The sequence below is a fragment of the Ylistrum balloti genome, unplaced genomic scaffold (assembly GCF_031769215.1).
Source record: "Ylistrum balloti isolate Yb309-2 unplaced genomic scaffold, AGI_CSIRO_Ybal_v1 Utg369784, whole genome shotgun sequence".
In the NCBI taxonomy this organism is placed as follows: domain Eukaryota; kingdom Metazoa; phylum Mollusca; class Bivalvia; order Pectinida; family Pectinidae; genus Ylistrum; species Ylistrum balloti.
The window spans coordinates 301,735-328,470 of NW_026781971.1; the positions used below are offsets into that span (position 1 = coordinate 301,735).

The 26,736-nt window shown below is 35.7% G+C and overlaps 1 protein-coding gene across 1 annotated transcript in view; it reads right to left on the reverse strand.

Annotated features, from left to right (window-relative positions):
• Positions 1-23,092, reverse strand: part of LOC132544226 (protein CBFA2T1-like) — an 80,695-nt gene extending 57,603 nt beyond the window's left edge. Inside the window, exons 1-2 of the mRNA XM_060207797.1 lie at positions 22,918-23,092; positions 6,000-6,065 (exon numbers count right to left, since the gene is read on the reverse strand). Of these exons, the coding sequence (XP_060063780.1) occupies positions 6,000-6,065; positions 22,918-22,999 (148 nt within the window). The 5' untranslated portion in view covers positions 23,000-23,092. The remainder of the gene's footprint in view (positions 1-5,999; positions 6,066-22,917) is intronic.
• Positions 23,093-26,736: the final 3,644 nt, after the last annotated feature.

The window sequence follows — 26,736 nt, forward strand, 5'->3', positions numbered from 1 at the left end:
ATGTGCCAGCTGGTTTTTCCAACCCCATGTCAGATAGCGTTGTATGTTCCTGACCATCCATAGGATCTCCCAGTGAAATATGTAGCAAAAATAGGACACATCCACATAAAACATGATTTATACAGCCTAATATCTGACATTGTTTGGTTAAAAAACTTTGTAGAATAATAAAGAGGTCAAGACTTGTTAAAATGATTACCGCTGATTCCTGTGTCATCACAAAACTAAGGACAACTACAAGTTTCTACTGTTTGGTTACATGGTATTATTCAAGGAGAGAAATTTTCTATTACAAATAAAAATAACAGCTAAAAATGTGATAAGGAAAAAGATTTCATAAACTCTCAGCTAAGAACGTCCTTTCAGATGACATGAATTTTGTGACCAAGAACGCATGTGGTTAGTCACAACCACCTTAGTCAAACACAATCTTTCTGATCCAGCACAACCTTTTAACTGAGCATAATATTTGAAGTCAAACACAATCTTTCTGATCCAGCACAACCTTTTAAGTGAGCATAATATTTGAAGTCAAACACAATCTTTCTGATCGAACACAACCTTTTAACTGAGCATAATATTGGAAGTCAAACACAATCTTTCTGATCCAGCACAACCTTTGTAACTGAGTGTAATATTGGAAGTCAAACACAATTTTTGTGGCTCAGCACCATCTTCCCAGCTATGAATTTCCCAAAATGTTTCCAATTCACAAATTTTTTCAAGAAATCTAACATTAAACTAATGTGTCCATACTGACTTAGAAAATGCTTTAAATACATAAACTTATGACAAGAGATAGATAAGGAAAGGCAGGTCTGTAGATTATCAAACTGTTTCCATTCTTGTAACTGATGTGATGGTAATGGTTTTGATTACTATGATATTGATGTATCTTATCTGGAATAGGTTGTTTGGTTAATTTTGACCATCACAAAGATATTTTTCTAGTGAGGATGTTGAAGAAAAGTTAAATACAAAACTAGAGGTAGGCGATGTGGGTAAAAGAAGACACTGAATTAGATTTGAAACAAATGAGCTTGTTGACAAGAGAAGAAAACCCAAAGCAATGCCAGCCAAAGCAGCCATGTTATGACAGTAACCCCCAACAGTTAGACACTGACCAGTGATGGTCTATCCATCAACTGACCACAGGAGGACCACAAGTAATGACTGACCTATACATTCTGATGGATTTATCACCCAATTCCACCAAACATGTGTGTTATAACATCAATGCAGAGCTATCATACTTCATAGACTGCACATACCCCAGCTGTCTGGTATAATCATTGCTTATCTCTGGATAAGAATCGAATGTCAAACTTGTTTGTGAGACACTCCCCCTCTCCCCTGCCCACACACCCCCTCCCTCCTTTCTCGCCCCCTTCCTTCTTCTTATCTTCTTATTTTTATCTAGTATGTTTACTTGTATAGTGTATTAACTTTATTTCAAAACAAGTTTTTCAAACTTTCAAACACTATGGGGAAAGGTGGAGGATGGGGGATGTGGTGGGGGGGGGGGGCAACATGTCAAGCAGGTGCCCCCTTACCTTTTTATGTCCAATTAACCCCCGGAAGTCTTGGTGAGTTCATTACCACTGTGTGAATGTCTTGGTGAGTGTATTACCACTGTGAATGTCTTGGTGAGTGTATTACCACTGTGTGAATGTCTTGGTGAGTGTATTACCACTGTGTGAATGTCTTGGTGAGTACATTACCACTGTGTGAATGTCTTGGTGAGTGTATTACCACTGTGAATGTCTTGGTGAGTACATTACCACTGTGAATGTCTTGGTGAGTATTACCACTGTGAATGTCTTGGTGAGTGTATTAACCACTGTGAATGTCTTGGTGAGTGTATTACCACTGTGTGAATGTCTTGGTGAGTACATTACCACTGTGTGAATGTCTTGGTGAGTGTATTACCACTGTGAATGTCTTGGTGAGAGTATTACCATTGTGTGAATGGAATGTCTTGGTGAGTACATTACCACTGTGAATGTCTTGGTGAGTGTATTACCACTGTACATTACCACTGTGAATGTCTTGGCGAGTGCATTACCACTGTGTGAATGTCATGGTGAGTGTATTACCACTGTGAATGTCTTGGTGAGAATATTACCATTGTGTGAATGGAATGTCTTGGTGAGTACATTACCACTGTGAATGTCTTGGTGAGTGTATTAACCACTGTGAATGTCTTGGTGAGTGTATTAACCACTGTGAATGTCTTGGTGAGTGTATTACCACTGTGTGAATGTCTTGGTGAGTGTATTACCACTGTGAATGTCTTGGTGAGTGTATTACCACTGTGTGAATGTCTTGGTGAGTACATTACCACTGTGAATGTCTTGGTGAGTACATTACCACTGTGTGAATGTCTAAGTGAGTGTATTAACCACTGTGAATGTCTTGGTGAGTTAATTAACCACTGTGAATGTCTTGGTGAGTGTATTAACCACTGTGAATGTCTTGGTGAGTACATTACCACTGTGTGAATGTCTAAGTGAGTGTATTAACCACTGTGAATGTCTTGGTGAGTTAATTAACCACTGTGAATGTCTTGGTGAGTGTATTAACCACTGTGAATGTCTTGGTGAGTACATTACCACTGTGAATGTCTTGGTGAGAGTATTACCATTGTGTGAATGGAATGTCTTGGTGAGTGTATTACCACTGTGAATGTCTTGATGAGTGTATTAACCACTGTGAATGTCTTGGTGAGTGTATTAACCACTGTGAATGTCTTGGTTAGTACATTACCACTGTGAATGTCTTGGTGTGTACATTACCACTGTGTGAATGTCTTGGTGAGTTAATTAACCACTGTGAATGTCTTGGTGAGTGTATTAACCACTGTGAATGTCTTGGTGAGTACATTACCACTGTGAATGTCTTGGTGAGAGTATTACCATTGTGTGAATGGAATGTCTTGGTGAGTGTATTACCACTGTGAATGTCTTGATGAGTGTATTAACCACTGTGAATGTCTTGGTGAGTGTATTAACCACTGTGAATGTCTTGGTTAGTACATTACCACTGTGAATGTCTTGGTGTGTACATTACCACTGTGTGAATGTCTTGGTGAGTGTATTACCACTGTGAATGTCTTGGTGAGTGTATTACCACTGTGTGAATGTCTTGGTGAGTGTATTACCACTGTGTGAATGTCTTGGTGAGTACATTACCACTGTGAATGTCTTGGTGAGTACATTACCACTGTGTGAATGTCTTGGTGAGTGTATTAACCACTGTGAATGTCTTGGTGAGTACATTACCACTGTGTGAATGTCTTGGTGAGTGTATTACCACTGTGAATGTCTTGGTGAGTACATTACCACTGTGAATGTCTTGGTGAGAGTATTACCATTGTGTGAATGGAATGTCTTGGTGAGTGTATTACCACTGTGAATGTCTTGGTGAGTACATTACCACTGTGTGAATGTCTTGGTGAGTGTATTACCACTGTGAATGTCTTGGTGAGTGTATTACCACTGTGTGAATGTCTTGGTGAGTGTATTACCACTGTGTGAATGTCTTGGTGAGTACATTACCACTGTGAATGTCTTGGTGAGTACATTACCACTGTGTGAATGGAATGTCTTGGTGAGTGTATTACCACTGTGAATGTCTTGGTGAGTTAATTAACCACTGTGAATGTCTTGGTGAGTACATTACCACTGTGAATGTCTTGGTGAGAGTATTACCATTGTGTGAATGGAATGTCTTGGTGAGTGTATTACCACTGTGAATGTCTTGGTGAGTGTATTAACCACTGTGAATGTCTTGGTGAGTGTATTAACCACTGTGAATGTCTTGGAGAGTTAATTAACCACTGTGAATGTCTTGGTGAGTACATTACCACTGTGAATGTCTTGGTGAGTACATTACCACTGTGAATGTCTTGGTGAGTACATTACCACTGTGAATATCTTGGTGAGTACATTACCACTGTGAATGTCTTGGTTAGTACATTACCACTGTGAATGTCTTGGTGTGTACATTACCACTGTGTGAATGTCTTGGTGAGTACATTACCACTGTGTGAATGTCTTGGTGAGTGTATTACCACTGTGAATGTCTTGGTGAGTACATTACCACTGGGAATGTCTTGGTGAGTACATTACTACTGTGAATGTCTTGGTGAGTACATTACCACTGTGAATGTCTTGGTGAGTGTATTACCACTGTGAATGTCTTGGCTAGAGCAATATCACTACACCACCCAGCCTCCCTACTTCTGGCAGTAATACCAGAAATGATTAACTGTTTTACTGACTCCACATAATTACTGTGAAGACATTGAAAACTGGTTACAATGACAACATATGGTGTCACTTACTGTACTATAGTAGCAAAGAGACCACCTGATTATACCATCATAGATTTGGAAAATATTGTTGAGTAGCATTATTATAACAGCTTATTCCTCACTAGTTTACATTAAGTACATATTTCCCCTCAGTTTCAAACTGATCTTCCCTCAGTTTGACACTTATTACACATCAGTTTGACACCCATTGAAATCTCCTCTTTGGGCGACATTTATCTCCTCCTTACATGACATTTATCTCCCTTTTATATGACATTTATCTCCCCTTAGTATGTCATTGATCTCCACTTAGAATGACACTTATCTCCCTTTTGTTCATCATTTATCTCTCCTTAGTGTGACATTGATCTCCTCTCAGTATGAGAATTATCTCCCCTTTGTTTGACACTCAACTCTCCTTTGTTTAATACTTATCTCTTATCTGTCCTTAGTTTGGCATTTATCTTTCCTTAGAATGACACTTATCTCTGTTTGTTAAACACTTATCTCTGTTTGTTAAACATTTATCTCTGTTTGTTTAACTTATCTCTGTTTGTTAAACACTTATCTCTGCTTTGTTTAACTTATCTCTGTTTGTTAAACACTTATCTCTGCTTTGTTTAACTTATCTCTGTTTGTTTAACACTTATCTCTGCTTTGTTTAACTTATCTCTGCTTTGTTTAACTTATCTCTGTTTGTTAAACACTTATCTCTGCTTTGTTTAACTTATCTCTGTTTGTTAAACACTTATCTCTGCTTTGTTTAACCTTTATCTCTGTTTGTTTAACTAATCTTCCCTTTGTTTAACACTTACCTCTGTTTGTTAAACACTAATCTCAGCTTTGTTTAACACTTATCTCTGTTTGTTTACCACTTATCTCTGTTTGTTTAACACTTATCTCTGTTTGTTTAACACTTATCTCTGTTTGTTTAACACTCATCTCTGTTTAACTTATCTCTGTTTGTTAAACACTTATCTCTGTTTGTTTGACACTTACCTCTGTTTTAACACTTATCCCTGTTCGTTAAACACTTATCTCTGCTTTGTTTAACACTTATCTCTGCTTTGTTACACACTTATTTCTCCTCAGTATGACATTTATCTCCCTTTGTTTGACACATCTCTCCTTACTACGGCATTTATCTCCCCTTAGTACTTTGTTTATTTCCACTTTGTTTGACATTTATCTCCTTTAAGTGTGACATTATCTCTCCTTTGTTTGAGGTTTACCTCCCCTTAGTATGACATTTAACCCTCCTTTGTTTGACATTTATCTCCCCTTAGATTGACATTTATCCCTCCTTTGTTTGGCATGCAACTCCCTCTTAAAGCTCTTTAACATAAGAAATAATGATACATCATCTTTTAAACAGTCAACCATCCCAATGCTGTTATTTCATTTTTGTAAATGGTCAGTTATCTTCAGATTTTGAGCCTGGATTTTGTTTTTGTCAATAGTGACAGAGACCACATTACCACTAGCAGCTATTTCCAGACCAACAGAAGTCCTTTAATTACTACACAGGTCTTTCCAGCTTTGGAGCTGGTAAAATTCTATTGTTTGAATGACTCTACATATTCTAGTTGTAGATCATCCATCAGTAATGGCTCATTGCCATTTCGAGAAATTCATAAACATGTACAAAATCATGAAACATACCACAGAAAATTAATTTACTTACAGACTGGGGTAACAGCTGAATGGAACACTGGTCTTCTCCTTAACACACCGCTAGTCAAATTGGGACCTGGAATACAGAAAAAGTCTTGTTACAGTCTCCAAAACAGACTTAAGTAATTTAAAGACTTAAAATAGAAAAAAATCATACCTGAAAAAAACTCTTGTATCAGTTTTGAAAATATACCAATGGTCAAACTTGCACTGCAAATACAAAAGTAATGATTGTCACAGAAGTCTTCAACACAACCCAATTTTGTTAATTTCCTCTCTTAACTTAACCTTTTCATACAACAAAATCAACAGGGAGCCACTTTTGATAGCATGATGTTTTCAATTTCCCTATTGTGAAATTTCCATTTCTAGATAGCTACATCCCCAACCTATGGTGTTTACATGCCACAGTTGTTTCAATATTCAAGAGCTTGCTCCCAGTAAGTGTGTATCATGACTTTAATGCAAGATGTCAGCAATTGACAGACTGATTTACAACATGGTACTGCTTGGTAATATTACACTTTCTGATATATTCTAATATCAATGTTCAACTAAAGAAAATCAATAATAACAATCATTTTACAATTTCCAACCATATCCACCACCTTGATATACAAAATCTGCCACCAATCATATTATTTTCCAACTTTTCATCAAAGCTCACCACCCATGAGAAACTTAAATCTGTGATATATCTACATTGTCAGGGTAGTTTCTGTTATACATCAACTGTCTTTTTAAAAAGTCAAAACTATAAACATGGCATCTGAGCAAAATAAGTAGCTCTATACCTTCATAATAGAAAGGAGCCTCTCTTTGAACTTTTGGCTTTGGCCAGTATCGGCTCTGATGATAAAACCGACACCTACAAAGACCAGGTCGGTTCTCGTTGCCTGATAACATGGCAGCCTGCCTTTGTGGTATTTTAAACATATTTCTATGTGATTGTTAGACAGATTCCAGACAGATGGATATTCCAAATTACAGGGGATACAGTGCCAAACAACCTTTTGGGAGGTTTTGGACGATGGAGCCGAGTTTTTTCCGGTGTGTCCAGACCAAACCAGAGGTCTGTAGGGACAACGTTATTTACTTGACCACAGACATTTAAGGCCCATAGTCAGCAGGCAAAACGTCTGCGGCCATAGTTAGGTACTGCTAATTCTATAAGAGAGCGCCAATTGAGCACGACAGAGTTTATCATCTCAGTCCTATCTGGCTAAACTCAGTTAAAAGTTGAAGAGTACCAACATATGGAGGGACAAAGACATGTTGTTTACCCTCTCTCAGTCAAAGAAAAAATGGTTATCTTTTCAATGTGATGCTTTTTATCTCTCCTCAGAGATAACATCCTTATAAAGTCTGTAGCTTCTCTATTTTCCATCCACAGAAATATAATTTGTCCTCCAAAGGATACAATATACGTTTATACAGCTTAATATTAATGATCAAATCTTGATTTGCTTTGGTACTGTTCTATAATAAAAAGCTAAATCCTTAAGAAAAGTCTACAACAGGAAATATTAGCATTTGTATTCTACTTATATTACAGATAATTTTGTTTAAAATATTATATGATTTTCAATCTTTTAAAATTGTCAGAAGTAAAACAAGCGTTTCAAAAAGATGATTTGAATGTAAATTTCCATTTTTTAAAATGAAGTAGGGCCACAGAATAATGAAAAAAGATGAAATTCATTAAACAGCAAAGATATGAACAACAATGGTTGCTAATTGTTTATTTATTCACTGAATACTCAGGTAGTAATGATTAATTATTGTAAAATTACATTAATCAATTAAAATATCCTTAAAATAAACAAAAACCTCATTAATTTGTCAGATTATGTAAAAAAAAAATCATGATCCAATACCTTGAAATTTCCAACTCAATCATATTAATATAAAGATGAAAGAAATTACAACTGTATAAACAACACCATTCCTCGCAATACTCATTCAATAGCTCTCAAATATTTATTTTTCCACCAACTTAGGGCTAAACTGTGCAGTCATGAGAAATTTGTTGATGATAACAGCTCGAAGATTCTGTAAGACCTCTATAATTGATCAGAAATCAATAAATCCATAGGTACTGGTAAAAAATATGTTTGTTTTTGCGTTGTCAATTTCTTGCACCGAAATTGACGTGGCCCATTTGGAATTGATAAGCCTGGGAAAAGAGCATTTGTCACAAGTGGGGACCCCACCAGAATACAGAAACTCATAAAATCAATTTGTCCTGTTTGGATTTTTTTTTTTTTTTTTTTTTACATTTCAATGAAATTTTACCTAAAATTTTGTTCAGTGAAGAAATTCTGAAGTCTCTTTAAATTATATTTCATTGATAAAAAAGAAGGGCTTATTAAAAAGCAATCTATTTATGTATCATGCCCTTAACTTCAGATTCAGTATTCCTTCAAGGCATCACCGACCTCGATTCCCGTTTGTAGCACTTATATGTACATTTACTGAGGGAATATCAGATTTTATTTTTCAAAAATTGAAATTAAATTTTGAATGAATCTTTCTTTTTCAAAAAAAAATCAGGCTATGCATGATTGCTAAACAAGAAAAAAAAATCAAATTTTGAATTAATTTTTTTTTTCTTGAGAAAAATCAAGATTGTTAATCAAGAAAAAAACAGACCTCACATTCAATTTGTGAATAAATTTTTTCAACCCATCAAACATTTCTTGGTCAGGTGTATGCCATCATCAGTAGCCATCGGTGTCCGACCTAAATCATTTATCAGCAGAAATGCATCATTATACATGAACAATATTGTCAAGAATTCCTGATAGATCTGTTAAGTACGTTATCTCTACTGTCATGACCAGCGATATCTGAAACAAGTGTTGATCACAAGAACAGGTGCATTTCACATTGCCCGTAGTTTTTTTGAGGAAGTGAAATAAAAGAAAATTGATTAAGAGGCTATTTCAACAAGGGTAGATAATGAATTATTGAGAGTATAGCCTCAGAAGTGTTAGGTTATTGGATATCACTTTATGAACAGCCAGCTGCACAATTTTAATTGTGTTCATACAAAAGGTTGCAAGTGTTCATTTAATTGCAGCTGAAAATCAGGAAAAATCGGAGAATATATACATTTAGGCCCATCCCCTTCACATCTGCTTTTTATTTCAGTGTTTGAACACCGTCTTTTGTTTTCAACATCAAAGCTGATGTAAGAGTACAATCAAACTTATCTACATGCCTATGAATGATGGCCTTTATATACAGGTGTTATATAGAGGTGATCTTTATAGACAGGTGTTTGCTATATAAAGGAGGTCTTATTAGACAGGTGATTGTAATATATATTTGGTCTTCATTTTCATGTGTTTGTTGAATAGATATGGTCTTTTTAAACAGGTGATTGTAATGTAAATGTGGTCTTTATATATAGGTGTTTGTAATAGAGGTGATCTTTATAGGCAGGTGTTTGTTATATTAAGGTGGTCTTACTCGACAGGTGACTGTGATACAAATGTGGTCTTCATATATAGGTGTTTGTTATATAGAGATGATCTTTTCAGACAGGTATTTGCTTAAAAAGGTGGTCTTTATATACAGGTGTTTATTACATAAAAGTGGTCTTTCTATGTTAGTGTATGACCAGAGACGTATATATCACATGTCTCTGGTATGACTATATACGTGATACCAAAATTATTTAGTCCCTTTAAATAAATGCTCATATTAGTCAGAAAAGTGTGGTATGTATGTAAATGAAGTCCTTTGTTAAGGCATGTATATCATCATAAAGTAACATAGAAATGTATGAACAGATAGAAGGATAGAGACAATTTATGTTTAGCTGTATATTTGATTGATTGTTAGAGATAGATAGACAGATGATGAATGGCTGTACAGGTGATGGATTGATGGAGAGAGATAGATAGATAGATGATGAATGGCTGGACAGACAGACAGACAGACAGACAGACAGACAGACAGACAGACAGACAGACAGACAGACAGACAGACAGACAGACAGACAGACAGACAGACAAATAGATAGATAGATTGATGTACAGGTGATGGATTGATGGAGAGAGATAGATAGATAGATGATGAATGGCTGTACAGGTGATGGATTGATGGAGAGAGATAGATAGATAGATGATGAATGGCTGTACAGGTGATGGATTGATGGAGAGAGATAGATAGATAGATGATGAATGGCTGTACAGGTGATGGATTGATGGAGAGATAGATAGATAGATAGATGATGAATGGCTATACAGACAGATGGATATGATGGAGAGAGATAGATAGATATATGATATATATACAGACAGACAGACAGACAGACAGAAAGACAGATAGACAGAAAGACAGACAGACAGACAGATATAATATATATATAGATATGATATACAGGTGATGGATATGATGGAGAGAGATATATAGATAGATGATATATATATATATATATATATATATATATATATATATATATATATATATATATATATATATATATATATATATATATATATATATATATATATATATATATATATATATATAGATATATATATATATATATATATATATATATATATATATATATATATATATATATATATATATATATATATATATATATATATATATATATATACAGACAGACATATATAGATATATATATATATATATATACATATAGACAGACATATATATAGACATATAGACATACAGATACAGACAGATATACAGACAGACATATAGACAGACATATATATATATATATATATAGACAGACAGACAGACAGACAGACAGACAGACAGACAGACAGACAGACAGACAGACAGACAGACAGACAGACAGACAGACAGACAGACAGACAGACAGACAGACAGACAGACAGACAGACAGACAGACAGACAGACAGACAGACAGACAGACAGACAGACAGACAGACAGACAGACAGACAGACAGACAGACAGACAGACAGACAGACAGATGATGATGAATGGCTGGACAGACAGACAGACAGACAGACAGACAGACAGACAGACAGACAGACAGACAGACAGACAGACAGACAGACAGACAGACAGACAGACAGACAGACAGACAGACAGACAGACAGACAGACAAATAGATAGATAGATTGATGTACAGGTGAGGGATTGATGGAAATAGATATTGCATATCTATCAAGAGTCATCCATAATGGACAGACAATGGCTTGATGGACAGATGATTGATTGATATCTAGATGATGGATGGATGGACAGACAATGAACAAATAGACAGGTAAATGGCAGACAGTGGTTAATGGTTGCACTATATACAATTTGTATCATTGCCATAGCAAAAAGCAGGATAAATAATGGAACATTTCTGGAGCAATAACAAATAGACAAATATCTGTGGAAATGATTTGTGGTACTAGTAAAACAGTAGGTCTACAGGTTGGCTGAATTAGTCGCCACATGTGGCAACCACATGTACACACTAAAATACATACAGGCGTATAATGATGTGGTAGCGGGGCTTCATCATATCGAACCAGACACCTGATAACAATTACAAAACCAATACCAGGTATTGTGGACATTCCGTAAGTAATATGCAACTAATAGCCAAATTGTTACCTGGTGTTTACCTGCGTGTGGGTCTACAATATAAAACCGAGGTATATATATTGCTGCATTACGGATAACTTACAGTCATAACAGACTTATTATCGTGTATTGGATAGCTACCACCAGTGTACAATATACACAACATATGTGATGATTTGTTTACCAGTACAGTATTCATTTACATGCTGAACAATACCATACTTCACAGCTGGGTATAATTAAAGATCGCTCAAAAAAACACATCACACCAAGCCAGTAATATCATCCAATTGACAGGAAAAATACTGCTTCCGAATAAAACTTTAAAAACAGGAGGCAAAACCCAGAACTTTCAAATTGTTAAAAGTTTCAGCAAAACAACTCAGAAACTTTACACTATTCATGTGTGCTCAAGGAGTCAAACCTAGAACGTTCTTTGAGTCAAAACTTTAACCAAATGTCGAGAAACATTAATCTTTTCACACTTTTTAGGAGTCCAACCCTCAACATACAAAGCAAGAAACTTCAAACTGTTCACATGAGCTAAGAATCACACCCACAGCCTTTCAAAATTTTCATGTTTGCAAAAAGTGAAACTCACAAACTCTAAAGCTATCCACATGCAGGTGCCAATAAATCTTAAGGTTTGAAATTACAAAAGATTCACTCTCTATATTTCACAAGCAATCTATGTACCTAAGTAACTACCAGTAATAATTTTTAGGGGTAACAGACGTTTGAAGGTGAAAACCAAACCTTATGACCTTCAAAAAGACCACACATTTGTCACATTGATGACTCTCAAGATTTCCAAATGGTATCATTTGAATCTTCGACCTTCACATGTGATACTTGTGCCCCATCAAATCCATGACATCCAACCATAAATCTGCAGTCTCACCAATTCATTGCACCAAACATTGCTACAAACCAGTCACCCATGATGCATCGCTGCCCATTACATGTTTCCTATAAATCACATACCACTATCAGTAACATGGAGTTCAAGTTTAAAGTTTTTTCTGTCATATTTGTTAGAAGAACCATAAAAATAATGAGCCCGGATACCGTCTTATAATCTGTAAAGCTACATTCTTTTTTCTGTTGTGTGGATTTTACCTCGACCTTGATCAATTCTTTTGTTTTTTAAGGAAGTAAATTATAAAATTGAATTTTAAAAAATGTTTTCTTTTAATGTCATTTTGAAATTCTGTGTCAATTTCATTTTCAAGATATAGCTTTGGATCACAATTTCGTTCTCCTCTAAAATAGCCCCAAAAGTACCACTTGAAAATCACGACCTTTACGGTATAAGTTCTCCTCTAAAATAGCCCCAAAAAAGTACCACTTGAAAATCATGACCTTTACGGTATAAGTTCTCCTCTAAAATAGCCCCAAAAAAGTACCACTTGAAAATCACGGCCTTTACGGTATAAGTTCTCCCCTAAAATAGCCCCAAAAAAGTACCACTTGAAAATCACGGCCTTTACGGTATAAGTTCTCCTCTAAAATAGCCCCAAAAAAGTACCACTTGAAAATCACGGCCTTTACGGTATAAGTTCTCCTCTAAAATAGCCCCAAAAAAGTACCACTTGAAAATCACAACCTTTACGGTATAAGTTCTCCTGTAAAATAGCCCCAAAAGTACCACTTGAAAATCACGGCCTTTACGGTATAAGTTCTCCTCTAAAATAGCCCCAAAAAAGTACCACTTGAAAATCACGACCTTTACGGTATAAGTTCTCCTCTAAAATAGCCCCAAAAAAGTACCACTTGAAAATCACGACCTTTACGGTATAAGTTCTCCTCTAAAATAGCCCCAAAAGTACCACTTGAAAATCACGGCCTTTACGGTATAAGTTCTCCTCTAAAATAGCCCCAAAAGTACCACTTGAAAATCACGACCTTTACGGTATAACTAAGAGATAACCCTGTATATGAAACACTGTCACTTTACTGAACTTCAGGTCTCGAGGTACTTCTGATTCTATCATGTTTATTTGCACTCTATCATAAACTTTATTTAATTTTACATGTACCAAATTAATCACTCTTGTTGGCCTAGATGGATGCTCGAAGGGTGTTACTGTGAGTTGGAGCATCAGAGGAAAGTGGTTAGGCAGGTGACCACATACATTAGGAATCAAACCCTGGTCACCGTGGTAAAGGGTGAATGTCTTACCACTGTGCTGCCCTACCACTTACTAGGTATGTGATAACAACCTTTATATTCTCCCATTGTCTGAATATAAAATGCTGACAACTTATTCACTGTAAATACATTATGTATGTAACAATAATTCAATAACACATAAGATACATTGAACCCTGTTACTACAAATATACAGAATTAAACATAATGACAAGTCGAATATTCAATTAACAACAGAGTACAAGACAGACTATACATCCACACCAACTGAACCATTGTATTTATTTAGAGTAAACACGTCTTTATAGCCCGAATAGCGAATGTCGAAAAATGCATTTCCTCTCCTTTGCACGTGCATGCATCACATATCAACCAACAATACCTGGACATCACCAAAAGTGAATTATATAGAACAATATTCTGACTAAACAAAATGTGTAGGGGGATTATATATAACAAGTGTTCTCATTGGTAGGTCATTTCAGTGCTGGAGAGCTCTCCCTGAAGAACAGGTGTTTCAGCAGCCTTATGAAATCACCTGCGATTGCTGATGACATCAGTATCACGCCAAACTCACAATGACAGTTATGACAAACTGTGAAACACAAAACAGAAATGAAAACAAAGTTCTTCATTTGCTTCAAAAACATTAATACAAAAACTTGTAAGTTATTTTCTGTTCACATCTTTTAGCAAAACATTCTGATTCATTATGGTATCAGATGTTGGTTAACAGAATTATGTATATATCTTGGAAAAATTGTGTTTCAAGAAAACATGATATTAACAGAAAAATGACATAAATCAACATGACATTAAGCAGTTTCACTGTAAATACCATGTCCAAGAAGTTTTCCAATTTTTTCATCAGTAATCAGTGGATAAAGTAAACATACATATCCCAACTTTCTGAGTTAGAAATGTCTGGGAAAAGTCTGGCTGCTGTCAGCCATCTTGTTTTTACGATCAGTACCAAAATGGACCATGCATTACTTGGTACCATATATAAATAGCAGTAACGGACTAACAGATGGATGGACAATCCACAGACAGACCACTGGTGCAAAATAGACAATGGATAAACAACAATTTGATTTAATCTATTGTTACTGCAAAAAAACACCAATATAACTTCAGTGTGGATGGAGGCCATCCAACAAGTTTTATACAGAATCCCTGTGTGATTTTTTGAAGTGGAAACCATCAGAGAGAGACTTCTACAAAAACCGAGAGGATTGACACAATGCAATGTATCTACTCTGTAATAAGCTGAACCCCACTAATTTTTGGTGCTACTATTTTTTTTCTTTTGGTTGTATATATACATCATTTGGAAAACAGTGTTATGAATTATCTCCTTGGAATTAATATGTCGAAGTACACATTAACACTGTGACCTTAGAACTAAAAGTAAATTTTGCAACTGTATTTTTGATGATTAATTTGAAATGGTTAGGAGCTCAAGAAGATATTAAATCTGATATTACACCATGCTGACAATAATCGTAATCAGAACATAGCTAAGTACATTTACTGTAAAATCACATACCATATTTTCCTGACTGTAAACCACACCCCTTTTCCTCATGAGGTGGAAGTGCAGCTTGTATACCTGTGTGGCTTATAACCCCGAAAATACAGAATATTTGTAGGGGATTTATTGTGGTTAATTTTGTGGTCACATCTCAAAAACATCTGTATGTGTCTACAAATGATCATCAGTAAAGGATAACATTATCTTTATACTTATGTTGACATGTGTGCTATATTTACAAAATCAATTGACAACCAAAACCTATTTTGATGAAAACTCACAAAATTTGTGCTCAACACAAAAAAAAAAGATAAATAAATAATTTTCCGTATTTAATCATCATATACTTTATATGTCCAATCAGAGAATTAAATATATATTAATTCTGACATTTTGCTATTCCATTCCAGTATTTGATACAAGCTTTATACTAAAATTTCTAATTTGCCATGAACATTTCTGACAATATGCCACGCCAGACTATGATATACTGCACTTTTGATAATTCATTCTTTTTAAAACTAAATATCAAAACCATTTTTTGTATTTCTAACAAATCTGTAACAGCAGTGAGAGATTTTTAAAATCAGCTGATTCCCACACACTTTGCCTGAACTTCCTATAAACCCTCCACAGAGACCAAAGGTGTAAGGCGTGGGTTGGAATCTTAATTCAACCAATGTGAATATATTCCAACCATTTATGAACCATTCGTGTTTGGTTAAATACTACCAACATATGTTTGATATATTTAAATAAATAAACGACAATTGCAATCATTTCGTGATGTGTACCACAGGCATACTTCCAGGTACAAACATCTGGAGCAGCGTCATGCCAAAACGGGACAAGTCTTACATCACACACACAATGCACATTTCTCCAGTCTTTATTGGAAAACATCATGCAATTTTCTCAGGGAAATCTGGACTGAAAGTGCTTAGCGAAATTTACCAGACCTTCACACCAAGTAATCCCTGATGTCTCGTGGCGTAAGTCGATGGTTGTATGTATCATGTGCTGAATGTCTCAAAACATGTGCATAAAACCAAAAAATATGCCATTTTCTCAAAGACAAAAAAACAGTGAGAGAGCAAAACCAGGTAACAGAATATTCATTACATGTGTCACCTTTTTGCTGGTGGAAATCCAAGCATCTGTCAAACACTTTCACACAACCCTACTGTTATACAGATCCTCCTATACTCTGTAACAGTCCTACCCTTATATACACCCTCATATACCCTGTCAAATCTACCCTTATATACACCCTAACATACCCTGTCAAATCTAACCTTATATACACCCTAATATAACCTGTCAAATCTACCCTTATATACACCCTAATATACCCTGTCAAATCTACCCTTATATACACCCTAACATACCCTGTCACATCTACCCTTATATACAATCTACCATACTCTGTAACAGTCCTACCCTTATATACACTCTCCCATACCCTGTTACATTCCTACCCTTATATACACTCTCCCATACCCTGTTACAGTCCTACCCTTATATACACTCTCCCATACCCTGTTACAGTCCTACCCTTATATACACCCTCCCATACCCTGTTACCCCATACCGTTACAGTCCTACCCTTATATACACACCCTCCCATACCCTTTTACAGTCCTACCCTTATATACACCCTCCCATACCCAGTTACAGTCCTACCCTTATATACACCCTCCCATACCCTGTTACAGTCCTACCCTTATATACACCCTCCCATACCCTGTTACAGTCCTACCCTTATATACACCCTCCCATACCCTGTTACTGTCCTACCCTTATATACACACCCCATACCCTGTTACAGTCCTACCCTTATATACACCCTCCCATACCCTGTTACAGTCCTACCCTTATATACACACCCCATACCCTGTTACAGTCCTACCCTTATATACACCCTCCCATACCCTGTTACAGTCCTACCCTTATATACACACCCCATACCCTGTTACAGTCCTACCCTTATATACACCCTCCCATACCCTGTTACAGTCCTACCCTTATATACACACCCCATACCCTGTTACAGTCCTACCCTTATATACACACCCCATACCCTGTTACAGTCCTACCCTTATATACACCCTCCCATACCCTGTTACAGTCCTACCCTTATATACGCCCTCCCATACCCTGTTACAGTCCTACCCTTATATACACCCTCCCATACCCTGTCACATCTACCCTTATAAACACACCCTATACCCTGTTACAGTCCTACCCTTAAATACACCTCCCATACCCTGTCACACAGTCCTACCCTTATATACACCCTCCCATACCCTGTTACAGTATTACCCTTATATACACCCTCCCATACCCTGTTACAGTCCTACCCTTATATACACACCCCATACCCTGTTACAGTATTACCCTTATATACACACCCCATACCCTGTTACAGTATTACCCTTATATACACCCTCCCATACCCTGTTACAGTATTACCCTTATATACACCCTCCCATACCCTGTTACAGTCCTACCCTTATATACACACCCCATACCCTGTTACAGTCCTTCCCTTATATACACACCCCATACCCTGTCACACAGTCCTACCCATGTATACATCCTCTTGTATCCTGTCACACAGCCCTTCCTTTATATACATCCTCCCATACACTGTCACAGCCCTATTGTATCAATGCTCGGTCTATTACACTTGTTTGGGAGCCTGGGAGTTATCTGACAATGATAACAACCACACAGCCATGTCTACCCACAGATGTGCCTCTCATCACAGGTATAATGTTTAAGGCATCACCATGCCACCATATACTCATCTGGTTCGTATTTTTTTTGTTTTGGCGGAGGTCAGAGTTAAAAACGGTTGTGCAGATTTTCAAGCGACAGACTGGCGCCAGTTGGAATGAAAGAAACATGTGCATCGCATCCAGAAGGACTGTGTAAAAACGCCCAGCTAACCCTCCTGAATGGCTAACACATGCAGCATATTTCCACAGGATCTGTTATTCATCAGGGAGAATTCTTAGTATCCCACTCCAGACCACGCAATATCCTCTTGTGATACAACCCTCGAGTTATGCTAAGAAAAAAAACATGTACACAGAAAAACACTGCAAGTTGGTACATAGCTTTCATTACTTTCACAGCGTTTAGCCTTTTAAAGGGCTTGCCAACTATCTTCACCGTACTGAAGTCTTTCCTGATTTTCTAAGCCCGGCTTCAAACCTTCTTAATAGAATAAAACTAATATTGACGTTTTTTTAATTAGATAGCCTTACTGAGGAACCTTTTTTTAAACCAAGTTCTCATTAACCTGGAGCCTTTGTAATCAGTAGTGAGTTTTCAGAGACAATTAATTTCCTTAACATTGATATCTAAGAATTGATCTGATTTTCTGTAATTCCTTTTTTTTTTCAAAAGTATAATTCAACTTTTTTTTAAATCTATTAAAATTTACTTTTTTTGTCTTATTTAAAGAAAATGTCAAGAAATGATCCTAAATGATTCATCAAAATGATTAATCAAAATTCATTAAACCATAATTATACAAAAGAAACACATGTGGGAAGCACCTTTCAGTAACACTAAGGACCTAATATTGAAATCCTGGAGGCAAATGAGGAAAACAGAAATTGATTGAAAGAAATGTCAATATTAAGTTGCACAGGTGCATTAACCTCATAATGGAATAATTTTCAAAATTCTCATAAATGCAGAGTAAATATCCAATATTGTTCCAAGGAAGCATTTGTCCTTTTTTCCAATCCCCCCCCCCCCCCCGCAAGCTATTACTCAGTAATGATTTATAAAGTTTCAATATTCTAAAAATAGCAATAATGACCTTGACTTAAAAACCCTGAAACTCAAACTTGTCCAGCATATTTGATACTTTTTCAGCAAGTAAATTTTGATGAGAATCCCTCAAGGAATAAACCTGCTAGAGCACTGACAATGATTTTCTAAAAATAGTAACAGAGACATTGACCGTAATGCTGAAATTTAAAAACCTGTCCAAGATAATTTGATGCTTAACAAGTGTGACTTTGATGAGAATCCTAAAAGGACTGAAGCTGCTTGAAAGCTGCAAAAAACTTTCACTGGTGCTGGGATGACAAAAGGAAAGATGGATGGACTGAGAGGAAAACATTGGACTTCTCCAGTTTCAATAGTAAGGGACTAAAATGCATTTTTCTCCGAAAAAAAATTCTCCCTAAAATACAATCCAACTTTTCAGCTGTGAAACTTCATCTACCGTTTATTTTGGTCACTCAGGTGATTCAGTCAAAAGGACAAAAGTTGTAAACAGGGACCAAAGTTTTCCATTTTAGTTTATGACTTTATTGTGTGATGATCAATATAATTGAACTGGAGTTCTTATCAGTCTTTTCTGTGGATAGATCAATGTGAAGAAATGTTTAAATGAATAGTGACAAATACTGAATGTTATAATATGGAGTGTATTTTAAGGTAAACAGTTAAATTTAAATACAGCCAAAAAATATGGCACAAAATGCATTTTAATGTTTAGAGTTAAAATTGCTTTTGACATTTGAACTCAAAACATAAATAGATTTTGTGCTACTTATGTGGGTAATGTGTTTTATGAGTGTAGCTGAAAAGCCACTTAAGTAACATAATGTGTTTTTAAATACTACATCAATGTGACCTTGACAGTAACCTTCAGTTTTCAATAATTTAACCATTAAAAAGACCACTATTTTGTTTCTGAACTTGATCCATAATTTTGTGAAGATAAATCTAGAATAAGAATCAGTCCTGTAATTTATAGACAGTGGGTGATTCTAATGGCCTTCCCCCATTTTCTTAGAGAATGCAAAAACAAATCATTTTCAGATATAACAAGTAAAAACCTCATGAACGACGTCAGCCTTCACCAGTGACAAAATACTAATGACAAAACAACACAAGATTTCAAAATTTAAAAAAAAACGTAAAGAAATTGTCTGTCAGACATGATGCTTTGTGATAACAGTTCCAAAGTACATTGAGTTTCAATGTTTGACAACTCTCTATTAATAGAAACAATGACCTTGACCTTTGATCCCTGAATTATGTGGTATTATATCCTAGCTGACCTTTGCATTAAGTTCGATGAAATCTCTTAGGATGTTCCCATAGTGGTGATATAGATTCAGGACAGGACAAAAGAACAATGTTAACACTGTACACCACACTCCCATTAAAATTAGGGCATAAGAACACAAAAGCAAGCATGCTACATTGTCACAAGGGATCTTGAGACCTTTATCCTATGACAATGTTGCTTTAGAAGAAATCTCCTTAAATATACATTAAAATATCATACTGATCCTGCAATATGGCAAGAGGGCAAACGAGTTGACTCAAAGCCAGATGGTCAGGTTCATGATAATGTTATAGTATTTGATGTTAGATATACAGAATTGCAATAAATATGGTTGGGCTTATTACCAGACATGGATTTATTGCTGTATATATAAGGTATAACAACCCACCACATCCACAAGATATCAACTAGTCTGTTTTGCAGTCTTATAAAGGAACTGCTACGTCAGCTCGATAGATCTACCATATAACTTGGGATTTTTACTGTTTTGTGTATTGAACACACAAGCATATAATTCATAATTAAGCAATAGTCATACTCAAGAGTAAAGTTAACCTGAAAGTAAATCACAATAATATAATCATTAACCAAATAGGATAAGTCCTTAGTTTGAAAAATCTGTAGATGCTGGTTTATTGTTGTTATTTCTATCTAAAAACTCACATACCTTCAACATCTAGCTTATTTCCATCATTTTTTAATATTCATGCTTATGTCTCACTTATTTCCATCATTTTTCAGGTTCATGCTTATGTCTCACTTATTTCCATCAATTTTAAAGTTCATGCTTATGTCTTTTCCATCATTTTTAAAGTTTATGCTTATGTCTCACTTATTTCCATCATTTTTAATGTTCATGCTTATGTCTCACTTATTTCCATCATTTTTAAAGTTCATGCTTATGTCTTTTCCATCATTTTTAAAGTTTATGCTTATGTCTCACTTATTTCCATCATTTTTAATGTTCATGCTTATGTCTCACTTATTTCCATCATTTTTAATGATCATGCTTATGCCTCACTTATTTCCATCATTTTTAATGTTCATGCATAGGTCTCACTTATGTCCATCATTTTTAATGTTCATGCATATGTCTCACTTATTTCCATCATTTTTAATGTTCATGCTTATGTCTCACTTATTTCCATCATTTTTAATGTTCATGCTTATGTCTCACTTATTTCCATCATTTTTAAAGTTCATGCTTATGTCTCACTTATTTCCATCATTTTTAATGTTCATGCTTATGTCTCACTTATTTCCATCATTTTTAATGTTCATGCTTATGTCTCAATATTTCCATCATTTTCAATGTTCATGCTTATGTCTCACATATTTCCATCAATTTTAATATCCATGCTTATGTCTCACTTATTTCCATCATTTTTAATATCCATGCTTATGTCTCACTTATTTCCATCATTTCAATGTTCATGCTTATGTCTCACTTATTTCCATCATTTTTAAAGTCCATGCTTATGTCTCACTTATTTCTATCATTTTTAATGTTCATGCTTATGTCTCACTTATTTCCATCATTTTTAATGTTCATGCTTATGTCTCACTTATTTCCATCATTTTTAATGGTCATAAAATATTTTCCAGGTTCTTGCTTATTTCGATTATTTCTAAGGTTTTCATTTCTTGCCATTATTTCTAAGGTCCTTGGTTATATTCATTCTTTATGGTTCTTGCTTATTTTCATTGTTTTTAAGGCTTTTTACTTTTTACCATTATCTTTCTGGTTCTCACTTTCTTGCCAGTATTTTTAAGGTTCTCACTTACTTTCATATCTTTATGGTTCTTGCTTATTTTCATTATTTTCCAGCACTATAATTCCTTTACAGCGTTTGTAAAAGTGCCACCACAGTATTTACCTGTGCCTTCAGACAAGCCACATAAAAAGTACAACCTATATTAAGTTGTGAAGAACTTTTGATACTACTTAAGAACACCTGATTTTACAGCCATCTGACTTAATTGACATATGACATTACTAATGCCTTATTGTACAAACACCATTTTTAAGTCATAGATTTAAACTGACTTATTTAACTGATCAGACATTATATTCTGGAGATATGTGGCTTAATTGACACCCGACTTCTCGAGCACCTGACATCACATTGATTTTACTGAAACCTGATTGTACTGACATCTAACTTTTCTAACACCAGAATTCACAAACACCTGACTTTACAAACACCTGACATCACAAACCCCTGACTTTACAAACACCTGAATTCACAAACACCTAACTACACAAACACCTGACTTAACAAACACCTGACACCCAGCTATCTTCACTGAAACCTGAGAAAACAGAAACTTAATTTTATTGAAACCTCACTTTACACATGAATATAAGACTTCAAAACATTTAAAAAGTAGTCTGCTAAGTTTTCAGCCTTGCCTTAAAAACTAATCACCTCAAAGAAATAGTGCAGGAAACATGTTGTTATAAAGGCAGGCGTTCAATAGGACGATTCATGCATAACAACAGTGACAGCCAATCAGATCATGCATGAAAGCACTTCAAAGTGATGGTACCTACTTTTATTGTCGCCATGGTAACGGTGGGGGTGACTATTCATCAGCCTCACCAAGGACGTCCTTTCCTCCTTTATTCCCAACATCAGTGCCACTGGCTATACTCCTGTTACTCAAACGAACAGTCTCACAAATAAGAGTGACCAAAATTGTGATCAAACTCTAGTTTGAAATGAAATCCACATATGATCTAGGTGGATTTTGTGTTTAAGGTTTATCATAATCTCCAAACAAGTCAAGCAAATACAATGCCTTGGAATCAATCATTTCTTAAATCATGTAAGTCTTGTCAAAAATGACAGAAGTTACACAGGAAACTGAAAATGGAGGGAACAGTTCAAAGCCTGTTGCAGCACATTTGTAGAAAGTACCGTTGATACAAAATCACAAGTACCGTTGATACAAAATCACAAGTACCGTTGATACAAAATCACAAGTACCGTTGACACAAAATCACAAAAACCTTCAACACAAGTTCAGTGGTCAACATCAGGTGAACGTTTGTAATCAGTATCATATCCAAGCTTTGACTGTAGATACGTTACTTCCATAGCAATATGACTGTACATTTTTACCAGCTGTCTGGTGAGACTCTCAGCTGTGACAAACATAGGTCAATTCCTTCCACAGGCCACCAAATCAGAAAACACTCCAGAAGGATTTGACCTAGCTGTAAATGGCAAATTCAAAATTTAGGACTTCATCCACTTGTAATACAGCAACCTTAATAAAAAAAATAATCTTCATAAAATTTTAATTCAGAGACAAGTACACTAAATTTTAGATTACTATTGTTGATGACATTTAAAAGATACTTCTTCCATCAACAACGATCAATTCTGCAAAAACTGTCAAGGAGAGGTAATTAAACACTGATAATACAGAGTAGCTTATATACATGTATATGTCACATGACCTGACTTGTCTAACAGAAGGCTGTTGCTGCTGAGGAGAAAGTGTGAAGCCACCTGTCACCTAGAATGGTATACTGCACATGTAACACTGCCAAATACCTATCTATTGTTATAGCAGTAGTGGGGTTAGATTAGGTACATAGGGTGAAATCTCTATCAGACAAGTGACAGGGTAAAATGTCTATCAGACAAGTGACAGGGTGAAATGTCTATCAGACAAGTGACAGGGTGAAGGGTGAAATGTCTATCAGACATGTGACAGGGTGAAGGGTGAAATGTCCATCAGACAAGTGACAGGGTGAAGGGTGAAATGTCTATCAGACAAGTGACAGGGTGAAGGGTGAAATGTCTATCAGACAATTGACAGGATGAAGGGTGAAATGTCTCAGACACATGACAGGGTGAAGGGTGAAATGTCTATCAGACAAGTGACAGGGTGAAATGTTTATCAGACAAGTGACAGGGTGAAGGGTGAAATGTCTATCAGACAAGTGACAGGGTGAAATGTCTATCAGACAAGTGACAGGGTGAAGGGTGAAATGTCTATCAGACAAGTGACAGGGTGAAATGCCGATCAGATAAATGACATGGTGAAATGTATATCAGACATGTGACAGGGTGAAGGGTGAAATGTCTATCAGACAAGTGACAGGGTGAAATGCCGATTAGATAAATGACATGGTGAAATGTATATCAGACATGTGACAGGGTGAAGGGTGAAATGTCTATCAGACATGTGACAGGGTGAAGGGTGAAATGTATATCAGACATGTGACAGGGTGAAATTTGTAAATTAGTGTAATTTTAATAACCGCTGATAACAGGTAAATTAGTGTAATTTAAATAACAGCTCATTACAGGTAAATTAGTGAAATTAAATAACAGCTCATTACAGGTAAATTAGTGTAATTAAATAACAGCTCATTACAGGTAAATTAGTGTAATTCAAATAACAGCTCATTACAGGTAAATTAGTGTAATTTAAATAACAGCTCATTACAGGTAAATTAGTGTAATTTAAATAACAGCTCCTTACCGGTAAATTAGTGTAATTAAACAACAGATGATTACAGGTAAATTAGTGTAATTAAACAACAGATGATTACAGGTAAATTAGTGTAATTAAATAACAGCTCATTACAGGTAAATTAGTGTACTTTAAATAACAGATGATAACAGGTAAATTAGTGTAATTAAAATAACAGATGATTACAGGTAAATTAGTGTAATTAAATAACAGCTCATTACAGGTAAATTAGTGTAATTAAATAACAGCTCATTACAGGTAAATTAGTGTAATTTAAATAACAGCTCATTACAGGTAAATTAGTGTAATTTAAACAACAGATGATTACAGGTAAATTAGTGTAATTTAAACAAGTACTTATTACAGGTAAAATGTATTTGTACTTATGTAACAGTGCTGTTTTATAAAGAAATATAAAATGAAGAGCTATTTACTTCAATTTACATTACAGTGTCAATTCTTAACAGATTATAGGCAACTTATAACTTACATTACCGTGATGTCAGAAGAAAGAGATCCCTGCCATTACACCTGGATGAGACTGCAACAGCAGGCACAAACACCTGATAATTCACCTGTTGTTGCTACCAGTTACAAATATATATATAAATCTACAATACAGCTACCCACATACATCCAGGCAGCGCTAACCTGTTAAACAATATCGTGACTATAGCGTAGGGTAGAATCACAAATATTCCTATTGAATTACTCTGTGAAAGAGAGAAAAAGCAGGGATGAGTTTTGTGTACAACCTTGGGGGCAGTAAGGAAAGTTGGGCTATCTCTTAGACATCTGGTGTTCCTAGTCTCAAGTGCTACTGATGGCAACACCAGCTGCATATAAGAATCACTGGCGCCAAGACTTGATACAGAGATAGATACACCAGTTGGGCTGAATGAGAAAAACAGGCAAAGCATATGCACTCCAATGCCGATTTGTAGACAGACAGACGAAACTAGGGTCTGCTTTCCTTCAACAGATTCCACTTGGAGTTTATACACCTTTCCATATGACAAGTAGCAGTGCCAGCTGTTGTATGATGAAATTTTGGAGAAAAGGATATGAAACGAAAGGGATAAGAGGGGAAAGGAAAGAAGGGAGAGTACAGGAGAAAGGATGAGAGGAAGGCAAAGGACTGAAAAGGGAACAGAAAAGATGAGAGAGGAAAGGAGGACGTGTAAAGAATGTGAAGAGAAAAGAAATGATAAGGAGGGAAGTGGAAAGAATAAGAGGATAAAGGAAAAGAATGGAGGAAAGGATAAGAGGGACGATGAAAAGATAGAGGAAAGTGGATGAGAGGTGAAAGGAAAGAATTAGGGAAAGGATGAGAGGAGATAGAAAATGATGAGAGGAGAATTGAAAAAATAAAGAGGAAATTGGAAAGTATGAGAGGAAAACAGAATGGATAGAGAGGGAAGCTGAAAGGATGAGAGGGAAAAGGAAAGGAAATGACAGAAAGGGAAACAAAAAGGATGAGAGGGGAAAGGAAAGAAGGTACAGGATTAAAAGGGGAAAGGAAAGGTAAAGATAAGTTGTAAAGGAAAGTGGACAGGAGTAAATATCAAGAAAGGTACAGGGAGATTACATAAGACAGGAAAGGAAAGAGAGAAGAAAGAAAAGGATGAAGTAACATTAGGAGTAGATCAAAAACGGATTAATGAGGGAGATGAAGGGACATAGTGCAGAAAGGACAGGCAGGTTTGAGAGAGATCAGATGAAATGATAGAGAGTAGGGGAAAGGATGAGAGAGAAATGGGAAGGTTGAGAAGGGAGAGAAAAGGTCTATCATGAAAGAAAGGAAGGAAGAATAAAGGGAACAGAATGATCAGGGATGCTGTAGGAGGTGGGACCCACAGCAGGTGGAGGAAGAAACAGGAAT